Below are 25,833 nucleotides of genomic sequence, written 5' to 3'. Positions count from 1 at the left end.
AATCTCTGTGGAAGGAGGCTGCCCAAGCCTGGCTCAATTTGGCTCCCCTTCCACATTTTTTTCAAGTTTTCAGCTTGGTTTTATGTGTAGCCTACCCTACCTCCATTAGAATGTTAACTCTTTGAGAAGAGGGTCTTTATTTTTGCTTATATTTAAATTCCCAGCACTGAACTAAATGACCAGTCACAAAGTAAGTGCTAAAATAAATGCTTGTAGGACTGAGTGATTGTGAGTTGAGTATGGAATTGTTCAGATTGGTGATTTCATCACCTTAATGTAGATCCATAACTCATTTGTAATGTATGGTCTTGGAAATTTGTCTTGGGGCACCAAGCAGAGACTCCCTTCAAGAAGTTTACAATCTAATGGGGGAAGATAACATGTAAAACATGTATGTAAGGGGCTATATACAGGATAAATAGGAAATACAGGCATATCTCTGAGAGATATTGACGGTTTGGTACCAGACCATCACAATAAAAAGTCATGTTTACACTTTACTGTAGTCTATTAATTGTGCAATAGTATTATGTGTAAAAAATGTACACACCTTAATTAAAAATACTTCATTGCTGCAAAATCCTAACCATCACTTGAGCCTTCAGTGAGTCTTAATCTTTTTCCTGTAGATGGATGCTGACTGATCCGAGTGGTGGTTGTTGAAGACTGGGGTGGCAATTTCTTAAAATAAGACAATGATGAAGTTGGCTACACCAGTTGATTCTTTCCCCAACGGTTTCTCGATAGCACATGATGCTTGTTTGATAGCATTTTATCCACAGTAGAACTTCTTTCAAAATTGTAGCCAATCCTCAGCTGCTTTATCAGCTACGTTTATGTAATATTCTTCAGTACTGTAGTATCTCCGGGAATGGAGGCCCCAGAAAAGAGAGAGAGGGCGGTCAGAGCACAGGCAACATTTATCCATCCAGTATTCGTGGTGTATCCAAACAATTACAAGAGTAACACCAAAGATTACTGATCGCAGATCACCCTAACAGGTATCATAATAACAGTAATGAAGTTACCAAAATGTAACACACAGATAATACATAGGAGCGGGCGCTGTTGAAAACCCTGGTGCTGAGAGAGGAAAGGTTGTCATAGACCTTCACTTTGTCAAAAACGTAGTACCCAGCGAAGTTCAATGAAGCAAAGCTCCATAACGCGAGGCATGCCTGTCACTGAAAGAGGGCAGGCGCTGGAATTAGGAGGAGCTGGGGAAGGATTCCTGCGGCAAGGGGACCTAAAAGCCAGAAGCCAGCTGGCAGAGAGGAGGAAGGGAAAAGAGCTTTCCAGGCACGGGCGACAGCCGGAAAAACAACGCTCAGACCCTGGAGATGGAGCCGGGAGACCTGCGTTACTGGAGGCTATGGTGTAACGAAGACCGGGAAGGTTGGAGGGCACGTGTGCGCGTGAGATGTTTGCTAACTGGAGAAAACTAACTGCCCCGAACAGCAGCTTCATAAACACACGCTTATCTGACACGCCGAGGGCGCACACCACCATCTCCGTCCCGTAACTGCTGGGAGGGATGCTCGGACCCGAGCCTCGGAGGCAGCCTCGGACCTCCCGGGCAGCCGCGTCCTTACGTGGGTTCTCTGGCCGAGCGCAAAGTCCCTTCCCTCCCCTCCCCTGCATTTGCCCCAACAGAAAGCGTGGGTGGGGATCCGAGGTTAGAAAATGGCCAGGAGAGACTTTATTGTGGCCCCCAGCAGGGCGGCAGCGCGGAGGGAAGAGCCGGACGAATCGCGAAGCTCCAAGTCCATGTGAGTGTCCGCCCCGGCAGGCCATGGGACCAGGGCGACCGCCGGAATCATCCATGGGGCCGAGGGCGGGGTGGGAACTGCTACTTATCGATGCTTTCGGCAACAGTTTAGTGCTGCCTCGTCGGAGAGACCGCCCCCAAACGGAGGCGGGGCGAATCCAAAATGGCTGCTCTCAGGCTGGCGCGCCCGGCGGAGCGGAGGCTCTGAACTAGACGCCGGGAGTCCGGGAAACGGTTTCCCCTGCGTGGTGGCTGTGGAGGGGAGTCCCGGACGATGGCCCAGGAGGCCCGCTGAAGCCGGAAGCACGACGGGGAGGAGGGCGGCGGGCGAGGACGGAGGCGGCGCGGGAGTCCGTGGAGCGGGATGTGCGAGAGCTACTCGCGGTCGCTGCTGCGGGTGTCGGTGGCGCAGATCTGCCAGGCGCTGGGCTGGGACTCGGTGCAGCTCAGCGCCTGCCACCTCCTCACGGACGTCCTACAGCGGTACCTGCAGCAGCTGGGCCGGGGCTGCCACCGCTACTCGGAGCTGTGTGAGTCGAGGGGCCGGGGCGGGAGGGTGGCCGCTGACCCTTGCCCTCTGCCCACGACTCCGCTCTTCTCCCGGGCTGACCTCCGACCCCTGAATCTCATCCCCCGCGCTCTTCCCGGCCTGTTCCCCCGGAACATTTCTTCGGCTCAGGGGAGGGGGCATCCCTCTTAGCTTGCCGACTTTCCGCCGGCATCCCCCGGACGTCCCGACCGCCCGCTGCCCGCCGCAGATGCGCCCCTTAGTGTTCTTTCCTGACCTTCCTCGGCGCCCCGACCCTTCCAAGGCCGCCCCTCGGGCGAGCCCTTTGCCCCCGGACCGGCGCTTGTCCCCGGCGCCCCGTCTGCGGACGGGCTGTTGGGCAGGGTCTTGACCAGCACTGCCACTTCCTTCCCTTTTCTCCTCCTTTCACGGACACGTTGCTGCGTGCACGCTAGGTCTGTGGAGCTTGCCCCTCTCCCTCCATGCCTTAGCCTCTGTCTGACGTGTTTATCTTCATCCAACGAGGAGGGTTTTTTTACCTTCCTTTCTTCTGGTGGTTCTTAGGGTGTAGATCAAGGTAAGTTTATCAGGGGCCTCCAAAGTATGGTGCAGCTCATTCTTCAAGTGTTGTCATTAAGTTCATATCTAACTCTAGTCTTTTGTTTCTGGCATAAGTTAACAATTGTTATTAAATACGTGCTACGGGGCCTTTTGCTGTCAAAATTAGCCTGAAAAAATACTGAGAAATAGCTTTTTGTGGCACCTTAAACTCCTGACAACTCACTACTATAACTTTTGATGTTACTTTCGTCAGTCAACTAGCAATTACTAAGTCATTACGGTGGCCAGGTACTCAGGTACTTTAGTTAGTCAGCTTGGATTTATATAAGATGACTGCTATGCCAAGTACATTAGATCATCCCTGCTCTCAGAAACTCACAGTCTAACGAGAGAGACAACGTGAAAAGAAGTATATACAAACAAATTATATACAGGATAAATTGGGGGTAACTTCTGAGGAAAGGCCCTAAGACTGGGAAAGAGACTTGAAAGAAACCAGTGAGATAAAGAGGGAGAAGTTGCAGGCCTTGGGGGGTGGGAGGGGGCAGCCAGTGAAAATGTTTGGAATTGAGAGATGAGTAGTATCCAGGGCAGAGCCAGGAGGCCAGTGTCACAGAATCAAAGATGGTGTTAGAAAGGTAGAAGGAGTCAGGTTATGTAAGACAAACAGTTTTTTATTATTTCAACCTGAAGGCAGTAGGGAGCCTTTAGAGTTTATTGAATAGGAGAAGGGATAATGTGATCAGAGCTGTGTTTTTAAAAGGAAGATCAATTTGACAGCTGAGTTAAGCATGGATTGGAGTAGAGAAAAACCTGAAGCAAAGAGATTGACCAGTAGTGTATTGCAGCAGTGTGTGTGTGTGTGTGTGTGTGTGTGTGTGTGTGTGTGTGTCTGCGTGTCTGCATCTGTGTGTGTGTCTGTGTCTGTGTGTGTCCTTGGCAACAACAGGGAAGTTAAGAAGAGAGTAGCTCTTGGGGGAGAAGAAAATAATGAGTTCAGTTTTGGACATATTATGTTTAATATGTATACAAGATATCCACTTTGATATATCCATTAAGACAGCTGGACACTTTAGAGATTGGAGAGTTAAAGTTTGGAAAGAACTTAAGACTGAATAAGTTGATCTGATCAGAGATGATTCTTGAATCCATGGGGATGGATGAGATCATCAAACTGAATTGTGTAGAAAGAAAAAAAGAGGGATCAAGACAGAGTATTGGGGTGGGGGGACACAGAGTTGGCAGGTGTGAACTGGTCATAGATGTAGCAAAAGGAGACTAAGAAGCTCAGAAAGGTTGGAGGAGAATCAGGACAGATGATTGTCATGAAAACCTAGAGGTAAGAAAATGTCAAGAAGACTGTGATAGACAATGTCAGCGACTGTAGAGCCTTCAAGAAGAATGAGGATTAAGAGAAGACCTTTAGATTTGCTAATTAAGAAATGATTGCTAACTTTGGAGAGAGCGGATTCAGTTGAATTATGATGTTGGAAAACAGACTTGAGCCAGACTTTTAGAAAGGTGAGAAGAGAGTGGGGAGAAAGGAAATGGAAGCAACTATTGTAGATGACCTTTTCAAGGAGTTTAACCTCAAAACGGAAGAGAGATATGGGACATTAGCTAGTGGGGATCGACGGCTCCAGTGAGGGTTTTTTGAGGTTAGGGGAGGTATGGGCTTATTTATTGTTAGTAGGGATGTAGTCAGTAGACAAGGAGAGACTGAAGATTAGTGAGAATATAGGTATGATAGAGAGGATACTCCGCAGGAGAAGAAAGGATGCAGGGGGATCACCTGTGGATATAGAGAGGTTTGCCTTGGCAGGGAGGACTGCCTCTTCATGTGAGTCAATGAAAAGGAGTAAATTTTGTCAGAAAAGCATGTGAATGATGTGAGATGAGGAAGAGGGGAGAAGAGGGAGCACTTAGTAAAGGGCCTCAGTTTTTTCAGTGAAATGTGAGGCAAAGTTCTCTGGAGAGGGTGGGACTGGGGGAGCCTTGGGAAGTTTTAAGAAGGATATAAAGGTTTGGAAAAAGTGCTGTGGGATAATGAATGGTTTAGGGAGGTATGAATGGATTTCTTTGCCAGAGTCAGGGCCCAATTGAGATTATGTAACAGATCTGTAGTGGACCCAGTCAGCATGGTTTCGTGATTTTTTGTGTGGCTTCATTGTGCAGCATGTGAATAGGAACAAAGACAGTGGATGGTAGGAGTAATCTAGGCTGAGGGTTAGCAGCGCAAGATTGATGGTGACAAGAGGATAAGGGACTTTAGAGACTTTCGAATAGAGTTGAACTGGTTCACCAAGGACTCATCATTGGGAAGGGAACTCTCCTGAGTGTTGCTAGTGCAGCAGTGGTGGCCTGGTAAATAACTAAAGGGTTGAAGGATTGGATGCCATGGTAAGGATGAAGAATGGAGTTTGGGGTTTTAAGGCCACAGGACAAGAAGAATAACAATAGACTGATCAGATGGGGAATGTGTAAGAAGAATACTTGTGGGTAATGGTAACATCAAGGGTATAACCATCTGTGTGTAATTGAGGGGTGTGGTGGAGGGAGTAGGTCATGGGAAATGAGTGAGTTGAGGAACTCTGGTAGGTTTAGGTATTTGAGGAAGTATCAGTATGTATGTTGAAGTCCCTTTGTATAAGGGCAAGAATTGGGGAGGTGAGAAAGATTGTGAGCCAGGCACTGAAATTGTAGAGAAGAAGAGAATGCAGTGGAGGTTGGTAGATAACAGCTACAGGGTGATAAATGTAGATTGGTCATGCTCAAAGGAGGAAAGGTTATTGAATAATGGATGGTAGAGGAAGAACATGGTAGTGGCACTGGGAAGTAAGGAGCATTCCAACTCCCCTGCCTGGACCAGAGAGTGAAAGGCATGAGGTTAGTGAAAGGGCAGGTTAGGTAAGGACCTCAGAGACTGTGTGGTGAAGTTCTCACATTTTACAGATGAGGAAATTGAGACTCAGAAAGGTTATTACTTATGTATAGACACACGTATCTATCATGTATATGTGGTTTACCTAGATATATACATATTTATGCATGCATGTATTCATGTGGATCTCCTAGTTCAATTAAATTTGACAAATTGCTCATTTTTTGTTAAGTATTTAAGTACTCATTTCATTTTTGTTAAGCAGTAACCTTTGACCCTTACTCTCCATCATACTTGGCAGTCTTTTATATCAAACTGAGCCTGTGGTATATTCCTTCACTGAGACTTTTTATGTCATTTAAAAAATTTTTCTTTTTTATTATGAATCTAATCATAGATAGAAACAAATGTTTCAATATAAAAGAACAAAAAGAGGATTCTATATAAAACTAAGCTTCTGTTATGTGGTTTTTTAAAAAATATATTAAATTTAATGAGGTCGCAACGAAATTTTGCAATTGGTACTGTTATGAACTTTTTCTTCCTGTTTATTTTTGAGTGTTTTATTGATTTTTAAAATTTTTTTACATCTTCATCATAGACTGATTATTGAATCATAACTATAAAGATGGAAAAGACTTCAGATGATACCTAGTCTGAATCTCCCATTTTATGAAAGAGGAAACTGAGGCTCAGGGTGGTTAAGCGATTTGCATGAGATCATACAGGCAGTCAGCATGAGCTGGGATATGAATCCTGGTCCTTTGAGTTCAGAGCCAGTTATTTTTCCATTTCCAAGTTCAAGTGTTCATAAGCTTATAACAAATTAAGATAATCAAGCAAAATTCATCAGCACATTGGTCATGTTTGGACATGTTCATCTCTAATTCATCACCTCTCAGCTAAGAGGAGAGAGGCAAACTTCATCATTGGTTTTCTGAAGTCAAATGAAATAAAATGAGATAATATTTGTAAAGCATTTAACTCAATGCCCAGTACATAGTAGGTGCTTAATATACTTGTTCCTTTCCACTTTTCCATGAAGTCACGATTTCTAGTTTCATTATCTGAGTTCTGTACTCTTAAAACGGTTTTCCTTTTCATTATTGTAATTGCATACATTGTTCTCATTTTACTTTGTTTCAGTTCATTACAGATCTCTCAAATTTTCTTTGAATCTTTTCTCTGTCATTTCTTACAGTGTCATAATATTCCATTACATTCACAAGCTTCAATTTGTTCTGCTATTCCCCATTTGATGGACTACCACTTTTAGTTCTGTGTTACAATATGAGGCACTGCCATCACTATTTTTGTATGTGTGGGTCCTGTATGTTTTTGGAGTATATGTGTCTTTGGATCAAAAGGTATGTACAATTTAGTTTCTTTGAGGTATAGTTACAAATTGTTTTCCAAAATGGCTGGACAAGTTCGTAGCTCCATAGCCTATCTTACCAAGCCCCTTTAGCAATTGTTAGTTTCTTTATTTGCTGAGGATGTGATATGGAACTTCAGAGTTGTTGGCATTTGTCGTGTCATTGGTAATTTGGAGCCTTCTTTCATATGGTTGGTGATACTTGGAATTTTTTTCTTTCAAGAACCCTGTTCTTATACTTTGACCATTTAAATATTAGGGAATGGCCTTGGTTCTTAAATATTTCTATTAATTTGCTGTGTATTTTGCATATCAGACTTTTAGCAGACATTTTTATGTCAAAGATTTTTTTCCTCTCCAATTAACAGCTTCTGTCATATTTCTACTGCTGGAAGTAAGGTTAGTTTGTCATGAACTGTTTTTGATGAAGGTATTCTGGCTTCATTCTTTCATCTTTTCTCGATGTTCACTGAAGCTTAGGGTACACAGACACAAATATGTAAAGATAGCCTCTGTCTACATCATTATCAAGAAAATCAGGCTAAGAACAGAAATATGTAAGAATCAAAACCATCCCCTCACAGTTAAGTGGTCAAAGTATTCATCAGACCGTGTTATATTCTTTTCTGGGCACCATAATTTATAAAGGATATTGATAGCTGAAGAGTAGTGATGATGGTGAAGACACACCTTGAGTAAATGTCATATGAATATCAATTGAAGAAACTGGGAGTGTTCAGCTCGTAGAAGAGAAGACTAAGCAGGACATAGTATCTCTTTTCCAAGTATTTAAAAAATGGTCACCTGGAGGAGAGATTAGATTTGTTCTGTTTGACTGTAGAGAACAGAATTGGAAACAATAGATGGACATTGTAAAGAGACAAATTTAGGCTTGATATTAGGCACAGCTTCCTGACATAGTTAACTGTAAGTGGAATGGACTTGTTTTATTTGCTAAATCCAACGATCTTTTCTCATTCCTTGTTCTCCTTGATTTCTTTGCAGCCTTTGACACTGTTGATCACCCTTTTCTTGATACTTTCTTCTTTCTAGCTTTTCAGGATACTCCTCTCTTCTGATTCCTCACCTACCTGTCTGACTCTGTCTCCTTTGTTGGATCCTCCTTCAGATCACATCCTCTAATTGTGAGTTTCTCACGTGGTTCTGCCTGGGCCCTCTTCTCTTCTCCCTTTGTACTACTTGGTGATCTCATCATCTCATGGGTTTAACTATTCCTTTTTGCTGATGATTCTCAACTCTACATATTTTGCCTTTGCCTCTCTGCTGACTTCCAGTCTAGTATCTCAAACTGTCTTTCAGATGTCTCAGATCAGATGCCTGATAAGACATCTTAAACTCAGTATGTCCAAAATTGAACTCATCTTTTCCCCTAAACCTTCCCCCCAATCCCCTAACTTCCCTGTTACTATTGAGGGCAACGCTTTCTCCATAGTTTTTCAGGTTTACAACATCTTTATTACAAGATGACAAGGAGTCATCTTGCCTTTCACTGTATCTCTCACCCCCAATACCCAGTCTGTTGCCTAATGTCTGTCAATTTCACCTCTGCAAGATTTCTGCAACATACCTTTTTCTCCCCTCTGATATTGCTACTACCCTGCAGTAGGCCTTCTTCACTTCATGCTGGTGGTCAGCCTGTCGCAAATCCAAAGTCTCTCCATTCTCTAATCTATCCTCCATTTAGCCACCAAAGTGATTTTCCTAACCACTCTGTCACTTCTAGGATAAGATCTAAATTCCTTTGCTTTGCATTTTAAGGTGCTTCACACAACCTGGCTCTAGTTTTTCTTTCCCTATTTTTTATACATAATTCTCTTTCCCATATTCTACAGTCTAGCCAAATAGGATTCTCTCTATTTTTCTCAGAAGACACTTCATCTCTAACTCTTGTGCCTTTGCACTTCTTGTCCCAAATGCCTAGCATCACTCCCTCCTCCTCTCTCAGAATCCTTGTTTTTCTTCATACTCAGCTCAAGCAGTCTACGTTCTACATGGAACCTTTACCGATCCCTCAGTTTCCAATGGCTTCTCTTCCAAAATTACTTTGTATTATTTCTGTTTATACTTATGTACATATCTAAAATGTAAGTTCCTTGAGGGCAAGCACTTTTTTTCCTTTGTATCTTTTTTTTGTATTGTAGTGCAATATTTGGCCCTTTATTGTCAGTTAGTAAACATTAGTATGTGCCTTCCATGTTTCAGGTACTGTGCTAAATGCTGGGGATGTAAAGCAAGGCAAAAAACACTCCTTGCTCTCAAGGTGCTTCTTGTCTAGTGACTAATTGAAAGTGCTTTCTAAAGGTTTATTGATTGATTGCTCTAGAAGCTTCACTGGCTCTGTGTTACCATCAAGATAATAAAAAACACCTGTGTTCAGCATTTAACCGCTCTCTGCAATCTGGCTTTAGTCATCTTTCCTGGTTGTATTAGAAAGTCTTCTAGCATATCCCAAATACAGATAATGCTTGCTCCTGGTTTTAGAGGTTGATCAGTGAAACATATTAAATATACAATATACAGAGAAAAGGAACATGACAAATGCTGGAGGGAATGCAGCAAAATAGGTATACTAATGAACTTTGGGTAGAGCTTAGAACTAATCTAACCAATCTGGATAACATTTGGAACTATGTCCCAAAAGCTACTAAGTTGTGCATATCCTATAACAGTAATACTAGTTATTTGTTTTATACCCCAAAGAGATCACGGAACTAGGAAAAGATCCATATATACAAAAATATTTGTAGCAGCTCTGTTTGTCTTGGCAAAGAATTAGAAATTAAGGGGATGCCCATCAATTATAAATGGTTGCACTAGTTATGGTATATGAATTGATTGAATACTATTATGCTAGAAGTGAAGAAGGGGATGGTTTTAGAAAAACCTGGCAAGATTTATATGACCTAATGCAATGTGAAGTGAGCAAAACCAGAGGAACAGTTGGTATAGTAATAGCAATATTGTAAAGATTATCAACTTTGAAATGCAGTAACTGATTAGAATGACCAACCACAATTCCAAGATGAAGAAAAGGACTCTCTCCAGATAGAGTGCTAATGGACTCAGAGTGCAATTTAAAATTTTTTTCTCTGATTTCTTTTTTTTGATTTTTTTTTTTGAACATGACTAATGAGGAAATTTTGTTTTATATGACTGTGGATTTGTAATGGATTTGTTTTTCTTGCTTTCTTAATGAGTGAGACAGTGGGAGGGAGAGGTAGAGAATTTGGAACTGAAAATAAAATAAAATTTATCTGTCTTAACAGAAAAGTTACTAAATATAAGAGGACAGTAACAAAACTTCTCTGTGAAACTTTTTGTCTTTTATGAATTAAAAAGTTTTATTGGTGACCTTTTTTTTTGATGTCTGTCTCTACTTATTAACCTACCACCTTCTTCCCCCTCCTTCCTGAATAGAAGTCCTCCCTTGTAACATGGATATTAAGCAAAAGAAATCAGTGTGGATGTATGTATGGTTTTTTCTTTCTGGTTTTGCTTCCTTTACTTTACATCAGTTCGTATAAGATCCCAGGATTGTTTGCTTCATAGTCATTGTTTTTTGTAGTGCAGTAGTAATATTCCTTCACATTTACCTTTCTCATTACCTAGTTAATGGACTTTGACGTTGCTTCTAATTCTTTGCTATTACAAAAAATACTACTTGAGATATTTTAATGAATATGGGATCTTTCTATATGCCTACCAGTGGAACCTCAGAATCAAAGGACATTTTGGTCCCTTTTAAGCATAATTCCAAGTTGTTTTCTGGAATAGTTCAACCAATTTGTAGGGGAAGTTATAGTCTAATAAGACATGTATACAGAGCTAGAATGTAGGGCAAACTATGAAAAGGGCAAAAGAAAGATCTTAAAAGAGTTTTATATGAATTTTGAAGAGGGTTAAAAGTTCCATTGATGTGAGGTGATTGGGGAAGACTTCATGGAAGAGGTGATTTAAATTGGACTTTTTAAGTTGGACTTTTAAGGAATGACAGAATTTCAGCAGGTACAGATAAAGAAGCTGGGAAAGGAAGGACCATTCTGGGAATGGGGGACTATGAATCAAGAATGTGAAGCTGTGAAAGTGGGTAGGCAAGAATGAGATACCATTAATACTTAAGTTTGGCTAAAATGTATTTAAATGGAATAACATCTTGTAAATCTGGAAAGGTAGGTGATGGAGACTTGGAATGAATCTATTTTGAGTCTTGTGGAGGGTTTATGGTAGGGAGTAAGGTTTAGCAAATACAGTAGTCAAATTTTGGAGGGCTTTTAAAGGCATACTTTAAACTCAAAGTCGTCATCAATGTGAAGTGTTGTAGCCTATCGATCTAGAGCAAAGGAATAATGTGTTGTGTATTTTGGGAAAATTAACCAGTGACAGTATGAAAACATATTCAAGAAGGGAAATCCTCGGTTGTATCCCTAGGAATGGAGAGAAAAGAATACATCTGAAAGACATTTCAAACAGGATGTGCTGACAGATTGGGTATGAGGACAAAAGAGAAATGATTTAAAGATGAGCCCACCTTTTCTGGATTGGAATAATTGTGCTGGTAACAAAGACAAATTCAAAAGGGTAGGCAGTTTGATGTGAGGGCAGAAAGAGATCAGGTTAAAACAGGTTGATTTTAAGATGATGATCAAATATCCAAGTAAAAATGTTCTTTAGGCAGTTGGCAATATAGGACTGGAGGCAAAGTGACAAGTTATGGTTGGTGATATAGAACCTTGAGGTTTTCAAATCCCAGCATCCGTTAAAGGTAGAAAAAGTTTCCCTTTAAAAAAATATCATAACATTTTTTATCAAGACTGTCAGTGTTTTCTGATAAAACATGAATTTGTGGAAAGATGGTTTTTCCTGTTTCTTCATAGGAATCTTCATTTATTGTTTATTATGACATTTAAAAAATAATTTGGTGCTATGTTTGTAGTTATTTATCTGTAGCATTCTAGCTACTATTTAAGCTATTCAGAAATATATAAAGTCATGGCTCTTCTGGCCCTTTAATGCCAGGCTCTACGTAATTATATTTGGTTTCTTGCAGTGGGCATTGAGTATTTCTAACAGTAGGTTTAAATTAATTTAATTTTTGTTATATCCAGAATCCTAAGTGAAATGTAGAAAAGAAAAATGAATTATATCTCATTTGACCCAGGAAGATAGGAATAAACAATCAGGAGATCTGTTTCACTTATATTTTGCTTATGGTTTCAGATTCTTAAATAATATGGAAAATGCTGTGCAAAATCAACATAAATTAGTATTTAGCTCATGATTATTCTGTATTGTTGACATAATATGGTATAAGCTGTATTATTAGGCCAGGTGTCAAAAATCAGTTTTGTTGTATATTGTGATATTAGATATTGGCTGTCAGTACTTTAATTCTGATTGTTTCTGACACTTTAATTAAAATAATAATTTATTTTTTCCCAAATTATATGTTAAAACAATTTTGTGCATTTGTTTTTTTGCTATACACTTGAAAAATTTCATTTTCATTTTATTTTCAGGTCAGCATTCTCTCCCTAATGCCTCCACAATTGAGAAAATGAGAAAAACACAACTCCTGTCATAAACATTATAGTCAAGCAAAACAAATTCCTCTATTGACCATATCCAAAACTTGTCTCTCTTTGTACTATGAGTCCATCCCCTTTTTTTCAGGAAACGGGTAGCATATTTCATCTTGTGCCCTCTGGAATTGTGGTTGGTTATTGTGTTCACCAGAGTTCCTAAATCTTTCAAAGTTGTTTGTCTTTACAATGTTGATATTACTGCTTAAATTGGCTCTGCTCATTTTGCTCAGCATCATTTTGTACAAGTCTTTCCATGTTTCTCTGAAACTATCTCCTTTGTTACTTCTTACAGCATAATAGCATTCCATTACATACACACAGACGTGTGTGTGTTATAACTTGTTTAGCCATTCCCCAATTAATGGATATCTCCTCAGTTTCCAATTCTTTGCCACTATGAAAAGAAGCATGATTCCTGTTTTTGTACATGTGTCTTTTTCTTCTTTCTTTGATTTTTTTTTTTGTATAGACCTAGAAATGGTATTGCTAGGTCAAAAGGTATGTACAATTTTGATAACTTTGGAGGCATAGTTCCAAATTGCTTTCCAGTTGACAACTCCTCTAACAGTGTATTACTGTACCTGTGTTCCCACAGCCTCTCCAGTATTTGTCATTTCCCTATTTGTCAGTCTTGCCAGTTTAATGGGTATGAAATGAGACCTCAGTTATTTTAATTTGCTTTATTCTAATTAGTGATTTAGAAAAAATTTTTTCATATGCTTATTGATAGCTTGAATTTATTGTTCTGAAAATTGCCTAATCATGTCCTTTCACCATTTTTCATTTTAGGAATGGCTTTTATTCTTATACATTTGAATTAGTTCCCTATATGTCTTAGAAATGAGACCTTTATCAGAGAAACTAATTGCAAAGATTCCTCTCTCCCCATTTGCCTTCTTCTAATTTTAGCTGTTTTTGTTTTATTTATACAATAACTTTATATTTTTATATAATCAAAATTGTTCATTTTACCATCTGTAATCCTCTCTGTGTCTTGCTATGTAGTGTTAGAATTAATTGTTCTTTAAATGTTTGATAGTAATCACTTGTAAATCCATCTGTTCCTGGAATTTTCTTCTTAGGGAGTTCATTTATGGCTTGTTCAATTTCTTTTTTCTAAGAGAGGGTTATTTATTCTACTTCCTGTTCTGTTAATCTGGAAAATTTATACTTTCATAAATATTCATCTACTTAATTTAGATAGTCAGTTTTATTGGCATATAGTTGGGAAAAATAATTCCCAATAATTGCTTTTATTTCTTCATTTGTTGTGAATTTACTTTTTTTCATTTTTGATACTGGTAATTTAGTTGTCTTTTTAAAAAAATCAAATTAGCCAATGACTAATTTAAAAAAAAATTTTTTTTAATACTCCTACTTTTATTTACTATTTCAATGGCTCTTATACTTTCAATTTTATTCTCTTCTTCGATTTCATGATTTCTAGTTTGATATTTAATTGGGGATTTAAAATTGTTGGTTTTTTGAGGAATTTTTAGTTGCATGCCCAGTTCATTGATCTGTTCTTTCTCTCTTTTCTTGATGCAAGTGTTAAAGAGCTATACATTTCCCCTTAGGAACTGCTTTAGGTGCATACCACAAATTTTGGTATGCTGTCTTATTGTTTTCTGTATCTTTAAGAAAACTGATTGTTTCTATGGTTTGTTCTTTTACCCACTTATTTTTTCAGATTAATTTCCAATTAATTTTTAATCTGTGTTCCAAAGGCCCTTTATTGAATGTAATTTTTCTTGCATTACCATCAGAAAAAGATGCATTGGATATTTCTTTCTACATTTGTTTGTGAGGATATTTTTTTTGGCCATGATCAGTTTTTGTAAAGGTGTCATAGCTGAGAAAGGAGGTATGCCCCTTTCTATTCCCATTCAGTATTCTCTAGAGGGCTATCATATTTAAATTTTCAAAAATTCTATTCATTTCCTTAATTTTTCTTATTTCTTTTGTAATTATGTTTATCTAAGTATGAGAGATAAGATGAGGTCCCCCACTATTATAGTTTTACTTTCAGTTTTCTCCTGTAACTCATTTAACATTTCCTTTATGAATGTAAATGCTATACTATTTGGTGTGTGTACGTTCAGTATTGATTGTAATTCACTGTATATGGTTATCTTTCAGCAAAATGTAGTTTCTCAGTTTATTTCTTTTATAACTAGGTTTATTTTTGTTGTTATTTTGTCTTAGATCATGATTACTACTTTTGAGGGTTTTTTTTTTCAGCCAGTTCCAGGTCTTATTTTAACTCTATCTGTATCGTTCTCTTTCAAGTATGTTTCTTGTAAAATAACATATTGTTGTGTTCTGGTTTCTAATCCATTCTTATTTCCATTTCTGTTTTATGGGTGAGTTTATCTCATTCCCATTCACAGATATGATGGCTAACTGTGTTTCCCTCCATCCTATTCTCTTATACTTACCCTCTTTTTTTACTTTCTCCCTGTTTGAACCTGTTTTAATCTACCCTTTCTTTTATTCTCCTCTCTCTCATTCTCTTAACCCTTTTCCCTCTGACTTTTCTATTGGATAAGATGAATTTCTGTACTCAGCTGTGTGCATATATGTATTCTTTTCTCCTTGTACCAGTTCAGATGAGAATGAGGTTCAAATGTTGCTCTCACCCATACCCTGCTCCATTATATAAACTTTTCTTTGTGCTCGCCATTTATATGATTTTTCCCCATTCTTCCTCTCCTTCTTCCTTCTCCCAGTGCATTCCTTTTGCTCACTCTTCCGTTCTTCTTTTGAGGTCATGCAAATACAATAGAATTGCACCCATACTGTCTTTCTAGTTAGACTCCCTCTCAGACCCCTAGTGATGTTAAAGTTCCGGGGGCATTACATATATCATCTTCCCATATAGGAATGAAAACACTTGAATCTTGTTTAGTCCTTTATGATTTTTCATTCTTGTTTACTTTTTTTTTTTGTACTTCTCTTGGGTCCTGTTTTTGAATGTCAGATTTTCTATTCGGCTCTGATCAGGAATGCTTGAAAATATTTTATTTCACTTTCCCCCTGTTGGATTATATACAGTATTGCAGGATAGGTTATTCTAAGTTGTAATCTTAGATCCTTTATCTTCTGGAATATCATTCCAAGCCCTCAGTTCCTTTTTAATGTTGTCTGTGTTTGTCTTGAGCTTCCCTGTCACCATGGTAGCTCTTTATGCTCATTTTTCCAGTCTACTATTTGACTTTGAACTTTAGGTTAGTGTTGGGCTCTGTTTACTTCTAGGGGTGGGGGGATGTCTGGTTTGATGTTCCATCTTTTATGTCCTGCTGCTTTCACAGCTCCTCCTGGGAACCCTGCAGATTTTCAGTGCTTCTGATGAGGTGTGATTTAGGGAGAGGTCTGAGCTCTGCAAGTTCCTGATCCAGTTTGACTCTTTTGGCTTATGTGGGACTGAGTTTCCATAGACTGCTGCTGAACTCAAGCACTGTTAGCCCACTAGGAAGTTCTGTAGGTTCAGAGCAGCTGAACTGCTGGCTCTCTTTTGGTTTTGGTCTTCTGCCCTGGTTATTCCACTTATGTGCTGGGCTACAGGTTAAAACTGGGTCACTGCTCTGTTGTTGGACATATAGGGCCACTTAAATTAAGTTTCTGGAACTTATTCTTTGCTCAGTACACAGGTAGGTTTCCAAGTGCCCACTTGGGACCACTCCTCTTTGCCCTCAAACTGTGACCTGGAACTGGATAATGAGTGATAGAGCTTCTACATAGTATCTGCTTTTGCTCTCAGTAATAGTTCAGGATTCCTTTAGTATTTCTTTCTGCCCTGGTGATTCCTGCCATGGTGCTCTATCTCTGCTTCCTTTTTATCCCTGGGTGCTGGAATACTCCCTGTTTCCACTGCCCCATGTTGCATTCCTGGCCAGCCCCCATCCTAGTGTCTGTAGACCTCTCTGTTTTCCTAAGCTGCCTGTGTCTTTTTATTGGCTTTCCCACTCAGAATTTGGGTGTGGCATGTTTTCTGGGTTGTTGTGGAGGTGTTGTGTGCCAGGTAAGCTAGGTAAAAATGTTTCCTTTTCACCATCTTGACCCCCTCAGCCCCAAGCCAAAATTCTGGTAAGGGGTTACTATCAAAGATATTTAGGGATTTAATTTGTTGTTATGTAGTCATTTCAGTTGTATCTGACTCTTCGTGATCTCATTTTAACATAGGGAATTAAGAGAAATATATAAGACCATGAACCATTCCCCAATAGATAGTCAAAGAAGATTACAAATTATTAATAATCATATGATAGGTTGCACCACAATAATAATAAGAGAAATGCAAATTAAGACAATCCGCATACTCAGTAATTGGGCAGTAATGACAAAAGATGGGTTCAGTCACTATGGGTGAAGCTGAGGGAAGATAGCATACTAATACGCTGTCAGAGAACCTGTGAATTGTTCTAACCTTTCTGGAAAACAATTTGGAACTATGTTGTTGAGTTGTTTCAGTCTCGTCCAACACTTTGTGACCCCTTTTGGGTTTTTTTTTTTGGCAAAGATACTGGAGTAGTTTGCCATTTCCTTCTCCAGATCATTTTATAGATAAGGAACTGAGGCAAACAGGGTTAAGTGACTTGCTTAGGGTCACACAGCTAGTAAATACCTGAGACTGGATTTGAACTTACAAAGATGGATCTTACAGATTCCAAGCCCAGTGCTCTATCCACTGTACCACCTAGTTGCCTGTTATTATGTTTACAAAGTGGTCCAAACGTTCATATCCTTTGACCCAAAGATGTTACTACTAGGCATATACTCCAAAGATGTAAAAAATATAAGACAAGGTCTGGATACATCAAATAATCATAGCACTTTTATAGTCAGTACAACACATTTTTTGCATTCATAGTTCATAGCTGTATGCAGAACTTTGTTTGTGCTAGTCACTGGAGATATCAGAACAAAAAGTGAAACCAACCCTGCCCTCAAAGAGCTTCCATTCTACAGAAAGATTAGACCATGTACACAAATAATTGTAATACATAGTACTTTGAAGAGGAAAAGATTGCAGAAATAAAGACCACATCACAAATTTGTGTGTTAATCCACATGTGGATCGTACAGATAATGAGTAATGGAGCTGTTCTTCAACATATGGTTGTTGATTCTATGTCCAGTCCTCTTAGTTGGTGTGATTCTAATCTGTGTACTCAGTACTATGGAAGTATGTGACGGTGCATTTGATTTGACTTTCTTTTTTTCCAGATGGCCGGACAGATCCAATTTTGGATGATGTTAGTGAAGCTTTCCAACTTATGGGAGTCAATCTTCATGAATTAGAAGATTATATTCACAATATTGAACCTGTCACTTTTCCACATCAAATACCTTCATTTCCTGTCAGCAAGAACAATGTACTGCAGTTTCCTCAACCTGGGAGTAAAGATGCAGAAGAAAGGAAAGAATATATTCCTGATTATATGCCACCTATTGTCTCTTCTCAGGAAGGTATGTAATTTTTTGGTCTTTGCTCTGTATTCTTATTTGTACAAGCTTAAACTTGTGCATATCAAAACTCAGTGTGTATCATAACTTTTTTTTTTTTTGAGAGGAGGGGAGGCAGTTGGAGTTAAGTGACTTACCCAGGGTCACACAGCTAATAAGTGTCTGAGGCCAGATTTGAATTCAGGTTCTGCTGATTAGGGCTACCCATCTATGCACTGTGCCACCTAGCTGCCCCCATACCATATAACTTCTTAAGCGTTACATAATAGTCTTCAAGTGCTTTGCTGAAAAGCAAAGTTTAGAAACGCAGATAGCACCTTTTAATGTTATTAATCATACCAGTGACCACATATCTGAAACTGAATGCAAACTGCTTATTGGCATTTTTATGACCAGAGTTTTTCCTATTGAGGCATTTATTTACTTTGATATCAATAGTTGAAGGAGAACAAAATGTAGTGAAAGAAAAATATCTTTTTAATAAATTTATCATGTAAGAATAGACTGCAGAATAATCTGGCAAGAAAACTTGAAACATAAAGATGAACAAAAACTACCTTTCCCCTTGTCATTTGTATTAGTATAAATTAAACCCTATTACTTTCAGCTAGTTTATTCATTCAAATTATTCAGGGTTTTATGTAATGGTTGATAGGTGCAGTGATTGTTGTTCAGGCATGTAGTTTCTTTTTTAGTTTAACTTTATTTTTAGTTCTGAATTTTCTCCTTCCCTACTCCTCCTTCCCTGCTCACTGAGAAGGAAAGAAAACATTACATATTTGTATCGTTAAATAAAACAAATTCCTGTATTAACTATGTCAAAAAAAAAAAGAAAGAAAGAAAATATTTTTCAGTCTGCACTCTATCTTTTTTTTTTTTTATTAATTTTTTATTTTTTTAATGTTTAACAATCACTGCCATACAATTGCGATTTTATCCCTCCCCACCCACCCCCCACTACCTCCCTCCCTCCCCACGACTGCATACAATTCTGTATAGATTCTACATATACTTTCCTATTGAGTATATTTTCACTATAGTCATGCTATGTAGTCAGACTAAGATAAATGAAAGAATCCATATAACAAATCAGAACATGATACACAAACAGATACACATACACAAACATGATCTGCTACGTTATGTAAGTGACTTCCATATTTCTCTCTCTGAGTGTGGAAGGCATTTTCTGCACTCTGTCTTGAGGTAGATAGCATATGTCATCATGAGTCCTTTGGAATTGTGATTGATTGTGTTGATCAGAATTCTCGATTCTTTCAAAGTGTACAGAGTTTTACAAGAACGGTTTATGAGAACAATCATCAATTAGAACCATCTACCTGAAGCAGAAAAAAAATAACGTGTTTACATTAAATGCATGCATTTGCATATTATTTCTTAGATGAAATGTGCCAGTAACATACATGGGTAATTGGGAATTGATGGTAATGAATTGTTTCAATTTTTTAAAAAACTTTTTTCTTTTGAAATCATTAACTAACATCTAACTGGTAATCAGTTAACAATAACATTTCCCAAGTTAAATTTTGTTAATAATATTTCATTTGCTTCAGTTACATAATATATTGGGTTGTCATAAGACATGGTGTTAGTTGGGGATGAAAATGAAGTACCTGGGAAAAGAGACATCTGTCTCTCTCTACTAGTCTATACAAAAACTTACAAGCACTCATATTAACCTGAATTACTGGTTATGGTTTGAAAATTCAGATCTTCAAATGTTTAGCCAATATTACAGTTTTTAAAAATTGTTTTTTACAAATGTTATTGAGTTTGCTTTTAGTACTAAATGAATTAAGTACAACGTTATAAGTGTCTTAAATCGTCTTTATCCTACAGTCCCTCTTTCTGTTTTATAGAATTTCATGAAAGACAAGTTGCTTTCATGGATTAGGTCTATGTTTACATTTTTTTTTAACTTTCCTTTTTATTTTTTTAAAAATTATTTTAATTTGCTTTCAGTGTTCTATAATCACTTCCATATATTTTAGGATTTTTCCCCTCCCTCCCCCTGCTTACCCCCTCCTTCTCCCCTCTCTCCCTCAGACAGCATGCAATCTTATATAGATTCTACACATACATTCCTATTTAATACATTTTCACTGTAGTCATGTTGAATAGAAGAATTAAAAGGAATGGGAGAAACCATAAAACAAAACAAAACATAATACAAAAGAAAATGGCCTGCTTCATTCTGTGATCCAATTAACTTTCCTTTTTCACAGTTTGTTTACTTGCAAAACTAGTGGATAAGAATAATCAGAGCCCCTGAGATATCTTGTAGATTGATGAGTCTCATAGTCATTAGCTGCCACCTGCTCAATTCTTAATTTTTAATGAACTGTTTTCTTCAGTTAACTTTTGTACCTCCTTTTCTATTTAGCCAATTCTACTTTTTAAGGAGTTTTCTTCAGTGTCCTTTTTTTCCACGTGGCTAATTGTATTTCTTAATGTGTAACAGCTCTTTTTTTGTGGTGGCCAAGAATTAGAAATTAAGGGGATGCTTGTTAATTGGAGAATGACTGAACAAATTGTAGTATGTGATTATGATGGAATACTATTGTACTATACGAAATGATGAGGAGGATGTTCTCAGAGAAACCTGGAAAGATTTGTACGGGAAATGTACGGTGTACAAAGTAACAACAATACTGTAGGCTGTTCAACTGTGAATGACTTAGCTATTCTCAGCAGTACAGTGATCCAAGACAATTCTGAAGGACAAATGATGAAAAGTGCTGTCCATCCCCAGAAAAAGCAGTGATGGTATCTGAATGTAGATTGAAGCATACTTTTTAAAAATTTTCTTTATTTTGCTTGAGGTTTGGGGATTTTTTTGGTCTATGTTTTCTTTCCTAACAATATTATTATGGAAATGTTTTACATGACTACGCATGAATAACCCATATGGTATTGCTTGTTTTCTCCATGGTGGGGAGGAGTGTGGGAAGGGAGGAGAGGAAGAGAATTTAGAACTTAAAGTTTTAAAAGTGAATGTTAAAAATTGTTTTTACATGTAACAGGGGAAAAGTAGAATACTTAAAAAAAAAGATATTAGGGCCCTAAAGTTCATCAATGCAAAAAAAAAAAATACCTTTATCAGAGATACTGGATATAAAGATTTTTTCTATTGAATATTTCCCTTCTTACTCTAGCTACAGTGATTTTGTTTTTAAAAAAGGAGGGAAGAAAGTATTAATCACTTGTTAGGTGTCAGGCCCTGTGAGGTAGGTGCTTTTATTATCTCCATCTTACAGTTGAGGTAACAGAGGTAGGGAGGTTAAGTGATGTGCCAGGGTTGCACAGTTTCTACATAGTTTCTAAGTGTCTGAGGTCATATTTAAACACAGATCTTCCTGATTCTAGGCCTAACACTGTACCACGGAGCTGCCCAAGCTTGTTAATTTCATGCAGTCATGCACCATAGATAATGTTAATTTGTGGTTTTCTAAGTTAATATGGGGCCCATAGGGATCTGAGGCTATTTGAGTTCAACACCAGTGATCTCTACAGTATCTCTTGTGGGATAAAGAAATTTCCTCCTACCCTTAGTTTTGAAAAGTATCTCCATTCATTTCTCTTTTCCGCCCCTCTCTTTTAAAAAAATGGTGTGACTCTTATAGTTTGGTCATGCATTCATTTGGTACCTATTGTGGTAATTGGTATAAGTAGCTGGTCTAAAGCTATTTTCTTTTAAACTACTTCCTAGTTTTCTTGGATTAAAAAAAAAATCAAATGATGAATTCTTCCCCAAGTATGTTATATTCTTGGGTTTATCAAACATTATTGAGTTTAATAATTCTTATTTTGATCATTAGGTATGTTCTGTGGATCTCTTTTTCTACTTTAATATCATAAAGTGCTTTGTTTGAGGAGTAGATAGATTCTTTTTTATTCTGAACTTAAAAACCAAAAAATAGAGAATTTCTGTATATGTAGCAGAACACTAAAAGATTCTATACAAAACTATGAATCTCCATTTTATGTGCCTTCCTTTTAAAAAATAAAACATAATAAATTTTGTTTTTGCATTACTTTAAAAACTATTCTGTTTGCTTCCTTCTAAACTTCCTTTTGTTCTCTGTGTATTTTTAAAAATGTTATGATGGCCCTGTCTTTTTTTTTTGTCTTCATGGTTGCTAACCTACCCTTTCCCAATTCCTTCCTTTTTTGCTTGGTGTCACGCCACCTTTTTTTTTTGTACTCTCATTTCCAAACAAAATGTGCTACCAAATTTACCAAATCTAACTTTGTTTTACTTTCTCTGGCCTTCCTAATTTGCATGGATCTTTTATCCCCATGCCTTGAACAGTTTCCATCCATAACCTATTGAAATCATTCTCTTCCTTCAAGACCTAGCTCAGATGCTCTTTTCCTTGAAACTTTTTTTGATCCTCTTTTTTCCTCCTTCCCCTGAAATAATCCCTCATTCATTTATCCTGCTTTGTTTAATCTCTCCTAGGTATTAATCACATTCCACCATTTGTTATAGTCATTTGTGCACATCTTGTTCCTTTGTCAGATTTTTAGTTTCTTGAGGTTGAAGACTGTAATTTTTCATTTTTAAAAATCTCTGCTTCCTGGAATAATTATTTAGTATAGAAAAATTATATGATGAACATACATTGTAACCAGTTTTATTATAAATGAAACTTTTGTTTCTAGACTATATTAGTATTGCTTGTAATTAAATATCTTTATGACTTATAGTCTATAAATTATCTTTTAAAATATAATTTTAGATTTTATTTGTTGATATTGATATGCATGGCTTTGTGATTTAGTTTAGTCTGAAACACTATCTCTAAGCTCACCTCATCCTCCCTTTCCTTATCTCTGTAAAATGGGGATAATAATAGGAATTAACTCACAAGGTTGTTGGCGATGATCAAATGAGATATTTGTAAATGGCTTAGCACATAGTAGGTGTTCAATGAATGCTTATTCCCTTCTCCCGTGTAAAAATTGTTTATTGAATAATATAGTAACTGTATCAGTAACATTTAGATAGTGACAGGGTTACAAATTACATTCCTCAAAACTTTGTTCTTTGTTGTTTAGGGAGGGTTTAGTTTTGTTTTCTGTAGAAATTGAGGGTTAGTGTTATTTCTTATATAGATTTACCACATTTAATCAATTTAATTCAATTCTGTAAAAATCTAGTTAGATGTAATGATATTTTACATCTAGGAATAATGTTATAAATAGGTGATAGGCTGACTGACATTGCTTTAGGATTTTGCAATTTTGGGGGAGAACTTGGATATTTTCAGGAGCAATCTTAATCTGATTTGGAGTATATCCTGTAATTTTTTTAAAAGGAATTCTTCCTCTAGAAAAGTCTTAAAATTTGAGTATGTGTAATTTATTAATTACATCTTCCCAGTTTGGCACATAACTAAAGAAGGATTAATACTTATGGTTTGCCTGAATGCCAATCCTTCATGACTTCTCTGTGATACTTTACAATACCTGTATTCACCCACTGCTTAATTCTTTTCTCCTTGTCTCCCCCTTTTTCTCCAGGTGATGTACTTTCCTAGTTCTCCTCTATATTCCTAACTATTCTTGTCTGAACAGATGGCTAGGAAAAGCATATAGAATTTCCTGATTGTTCATTCTTTTGCAGTGTATTGATTCAACTTCCCAACTTTCTCTTCCCAATCTCTTAGTTGTAGATCCCTGATCTCCTTTCCCCGAAAGCTCTGTCGTTTAGTCTTTAGCCTTATGCACTTACTCTATTCCTATTCTGTGAGTGAATTCATCCACTCCCATGACTTCAGCTATTATCTATATTCACATGATTCCTAAATCTTTATCTTCAGAATAGAGAATGAGAATACAAAACTAAAAAAAAAGTGTCTTTAAGTAATTATTAATTCACCAGAGAAAAGATAGAGGACACTTTGTAACCAGTAACACTATGGTAAGAATATTGGAGTCTCTTAATTTACAAAAAGAACACCCTGAAATCTGAATTTTTATAACTAAAGTTCTGAAATTTCTTCTCAGTATACTTTGACATCATAGAATCAGATCTGTTCACTCTTTCTACTTTGAATAGCCTTTTGAGCTCACTTTTGTTTCTGATGTGACCTATCTTTCTAGTCACAGTAGTACCTGATGTGAATTATTATAAAAGGGGTAGGTGGAGAGGGATGAGCAAATAATAACTGGATTTAACTGCAGGATCTGTTGGATTGGCTTCATACTTGCTTTTTTTTGAAACCTCCTCTTTCCTGTAATTTGTTAAGTGATTGTCCCATTTTGCAAATTAGAGCTGGTTATCACCATCAGTCTCTCACAAGCTAGCCTAGAAGTAAATTGTGTGGAATTAGAGAATTTGGCATTGTGCCAGCTTCATAGCAGTAGCTACTCTTAAGATGCAGGAATGTTGATGCCTGAGAGTCCTTGGAGTATTAAAGTAGACACTGGATAGTGGATTATTTGGTAAAATGTCACAGACTCTACTCAGCCCTGTTCTAAGTTTAAAAAGACATTTCAATTTTATGTTGCTTGAATTCTTCATCCTATTCGTACATTATTTGATGAAAAGGTAATTGTATTTTTATTTGAGGGAAATAATGAGTTTTTCCTTTCACACAGGTATAAATGTCATTCTAGCAAAGCCTCTTAGTTTCTCCTTGCTTTTAATCATGGTTGTTTACTTCAGTATCTTACTTGATGATTTGTTAAGGAGTTTTAAAAAAGAGAAGTAAGAGAAAATTAGAGAAGTTATGAAGGTATTATTGCATTGGATAAAGTTCTAGTTGTTTATGATATTGTATACCTATCTTCATTACATATGTGGTCTACTTTTTAAAACATTGTCCTTTTGGGACTTCCCCAAACTTTTGCCCAAATAATTATTTGTCATTTTAATTGTTTGGGGTGGGATGGGTGGGAAGCAGGAAGGTAGGTTGAGAGGTTGCATTGTTCACAATAGATTTGAATGATCTTACCATAAAATTAACCTTGGGATATTCCTAATGTTCTATTTTATTACTGACAACTCCAAGTCATCTCACATACTGAACTTTCCCTTAAATTTCAGAGTAACCGAACAAAACTACTTTGTCCTTTCTGTATATTCACTGGCCCTAGAGTGTTAAAGGTAGATTAGTGAAACTTATATATCTATTACAAAATGTTACATTTCACTTCACAGGTCTTCAAATAAAGGAGTGATTTGATAAGCACCTTTTAGGAAAGCAAATTGCTTTTTATAATTAGTATTAGAATTCTAATTCTTAGTCTTCATGACATAACTTTAATACAGGTTTTTAGAACCTCTAGATGACAGAATAAATCATTGGCAAGTTCATTTTGTTCTTGGATGTAGCTTTCTTGATATAGATTTAATTTCAGTTGATTTTTCCTGCATTCTTAAGTTATAGCTAAGATTCGTTTCTATTTAACAAACATTTATTATACACCTTTCTGTTACACTACTAGTGTTGACAAGGTCACTGAACTGGTAGTCAGATAATACAAAATTAACTACTAGATTGTCTTCTGGTTGTATGGTTTGGAATGTATTTTAATCTCTATTTCATTTGTTTCATCTATTTCATTTCACCCTTAATGACTCATCCTTTATTAACATTCAGATACACTTATCCATTCCAGGGATATTTAGGAATCTCTGAA

The 25,833-nt window shown here is 37.3% G+C and overlaps 1 protein-coding gene across 1 annotated transcript in view; it reads left to right on the top strand.

The window, feature by feature from the left end:
- Nucleotides 1-2,132: 2,132 nt before the first annotated feature.
- TAF3 (TATA-box binding protein associated factor 3) overlaps nt 2,133-25,833 on the top strand; it is a 252,072-nt gene continuing 228,371 nt past the window's right edge. Inside the window, exons 1-2 of the mRNA XM_072653403.1 lie at nt 2,133-2,298; nt 17,923-18,165. Of these exons, the coding sequence (XP_072509504.1) occupies nt 2,133-2,298; nt 17,923-18,165 (409 nt within the window). The remainder of the gene's footprint in view (nt 2,299-17,922; nt 18,166-25,833) is intronic.

The sequence above is a fragment of the Notamacropus eugenii genome, chromosome 3 (genome assembly GCF_028372415.1).
Source record: "Notamacropus eugenii isolate mMacEug1 chromosome 3, mMacEug1.pri_v2, whole genome shotgun sequence".
NCBI lineage: Eukaryota > Metazoa > Chordata > Mammalia > Diprotodontia > Macropodidae > Notamacropus > Notamacropus eugenii.
This window is presented reverse-complemented; position numbering and strand designations above follow the sequence as displayed.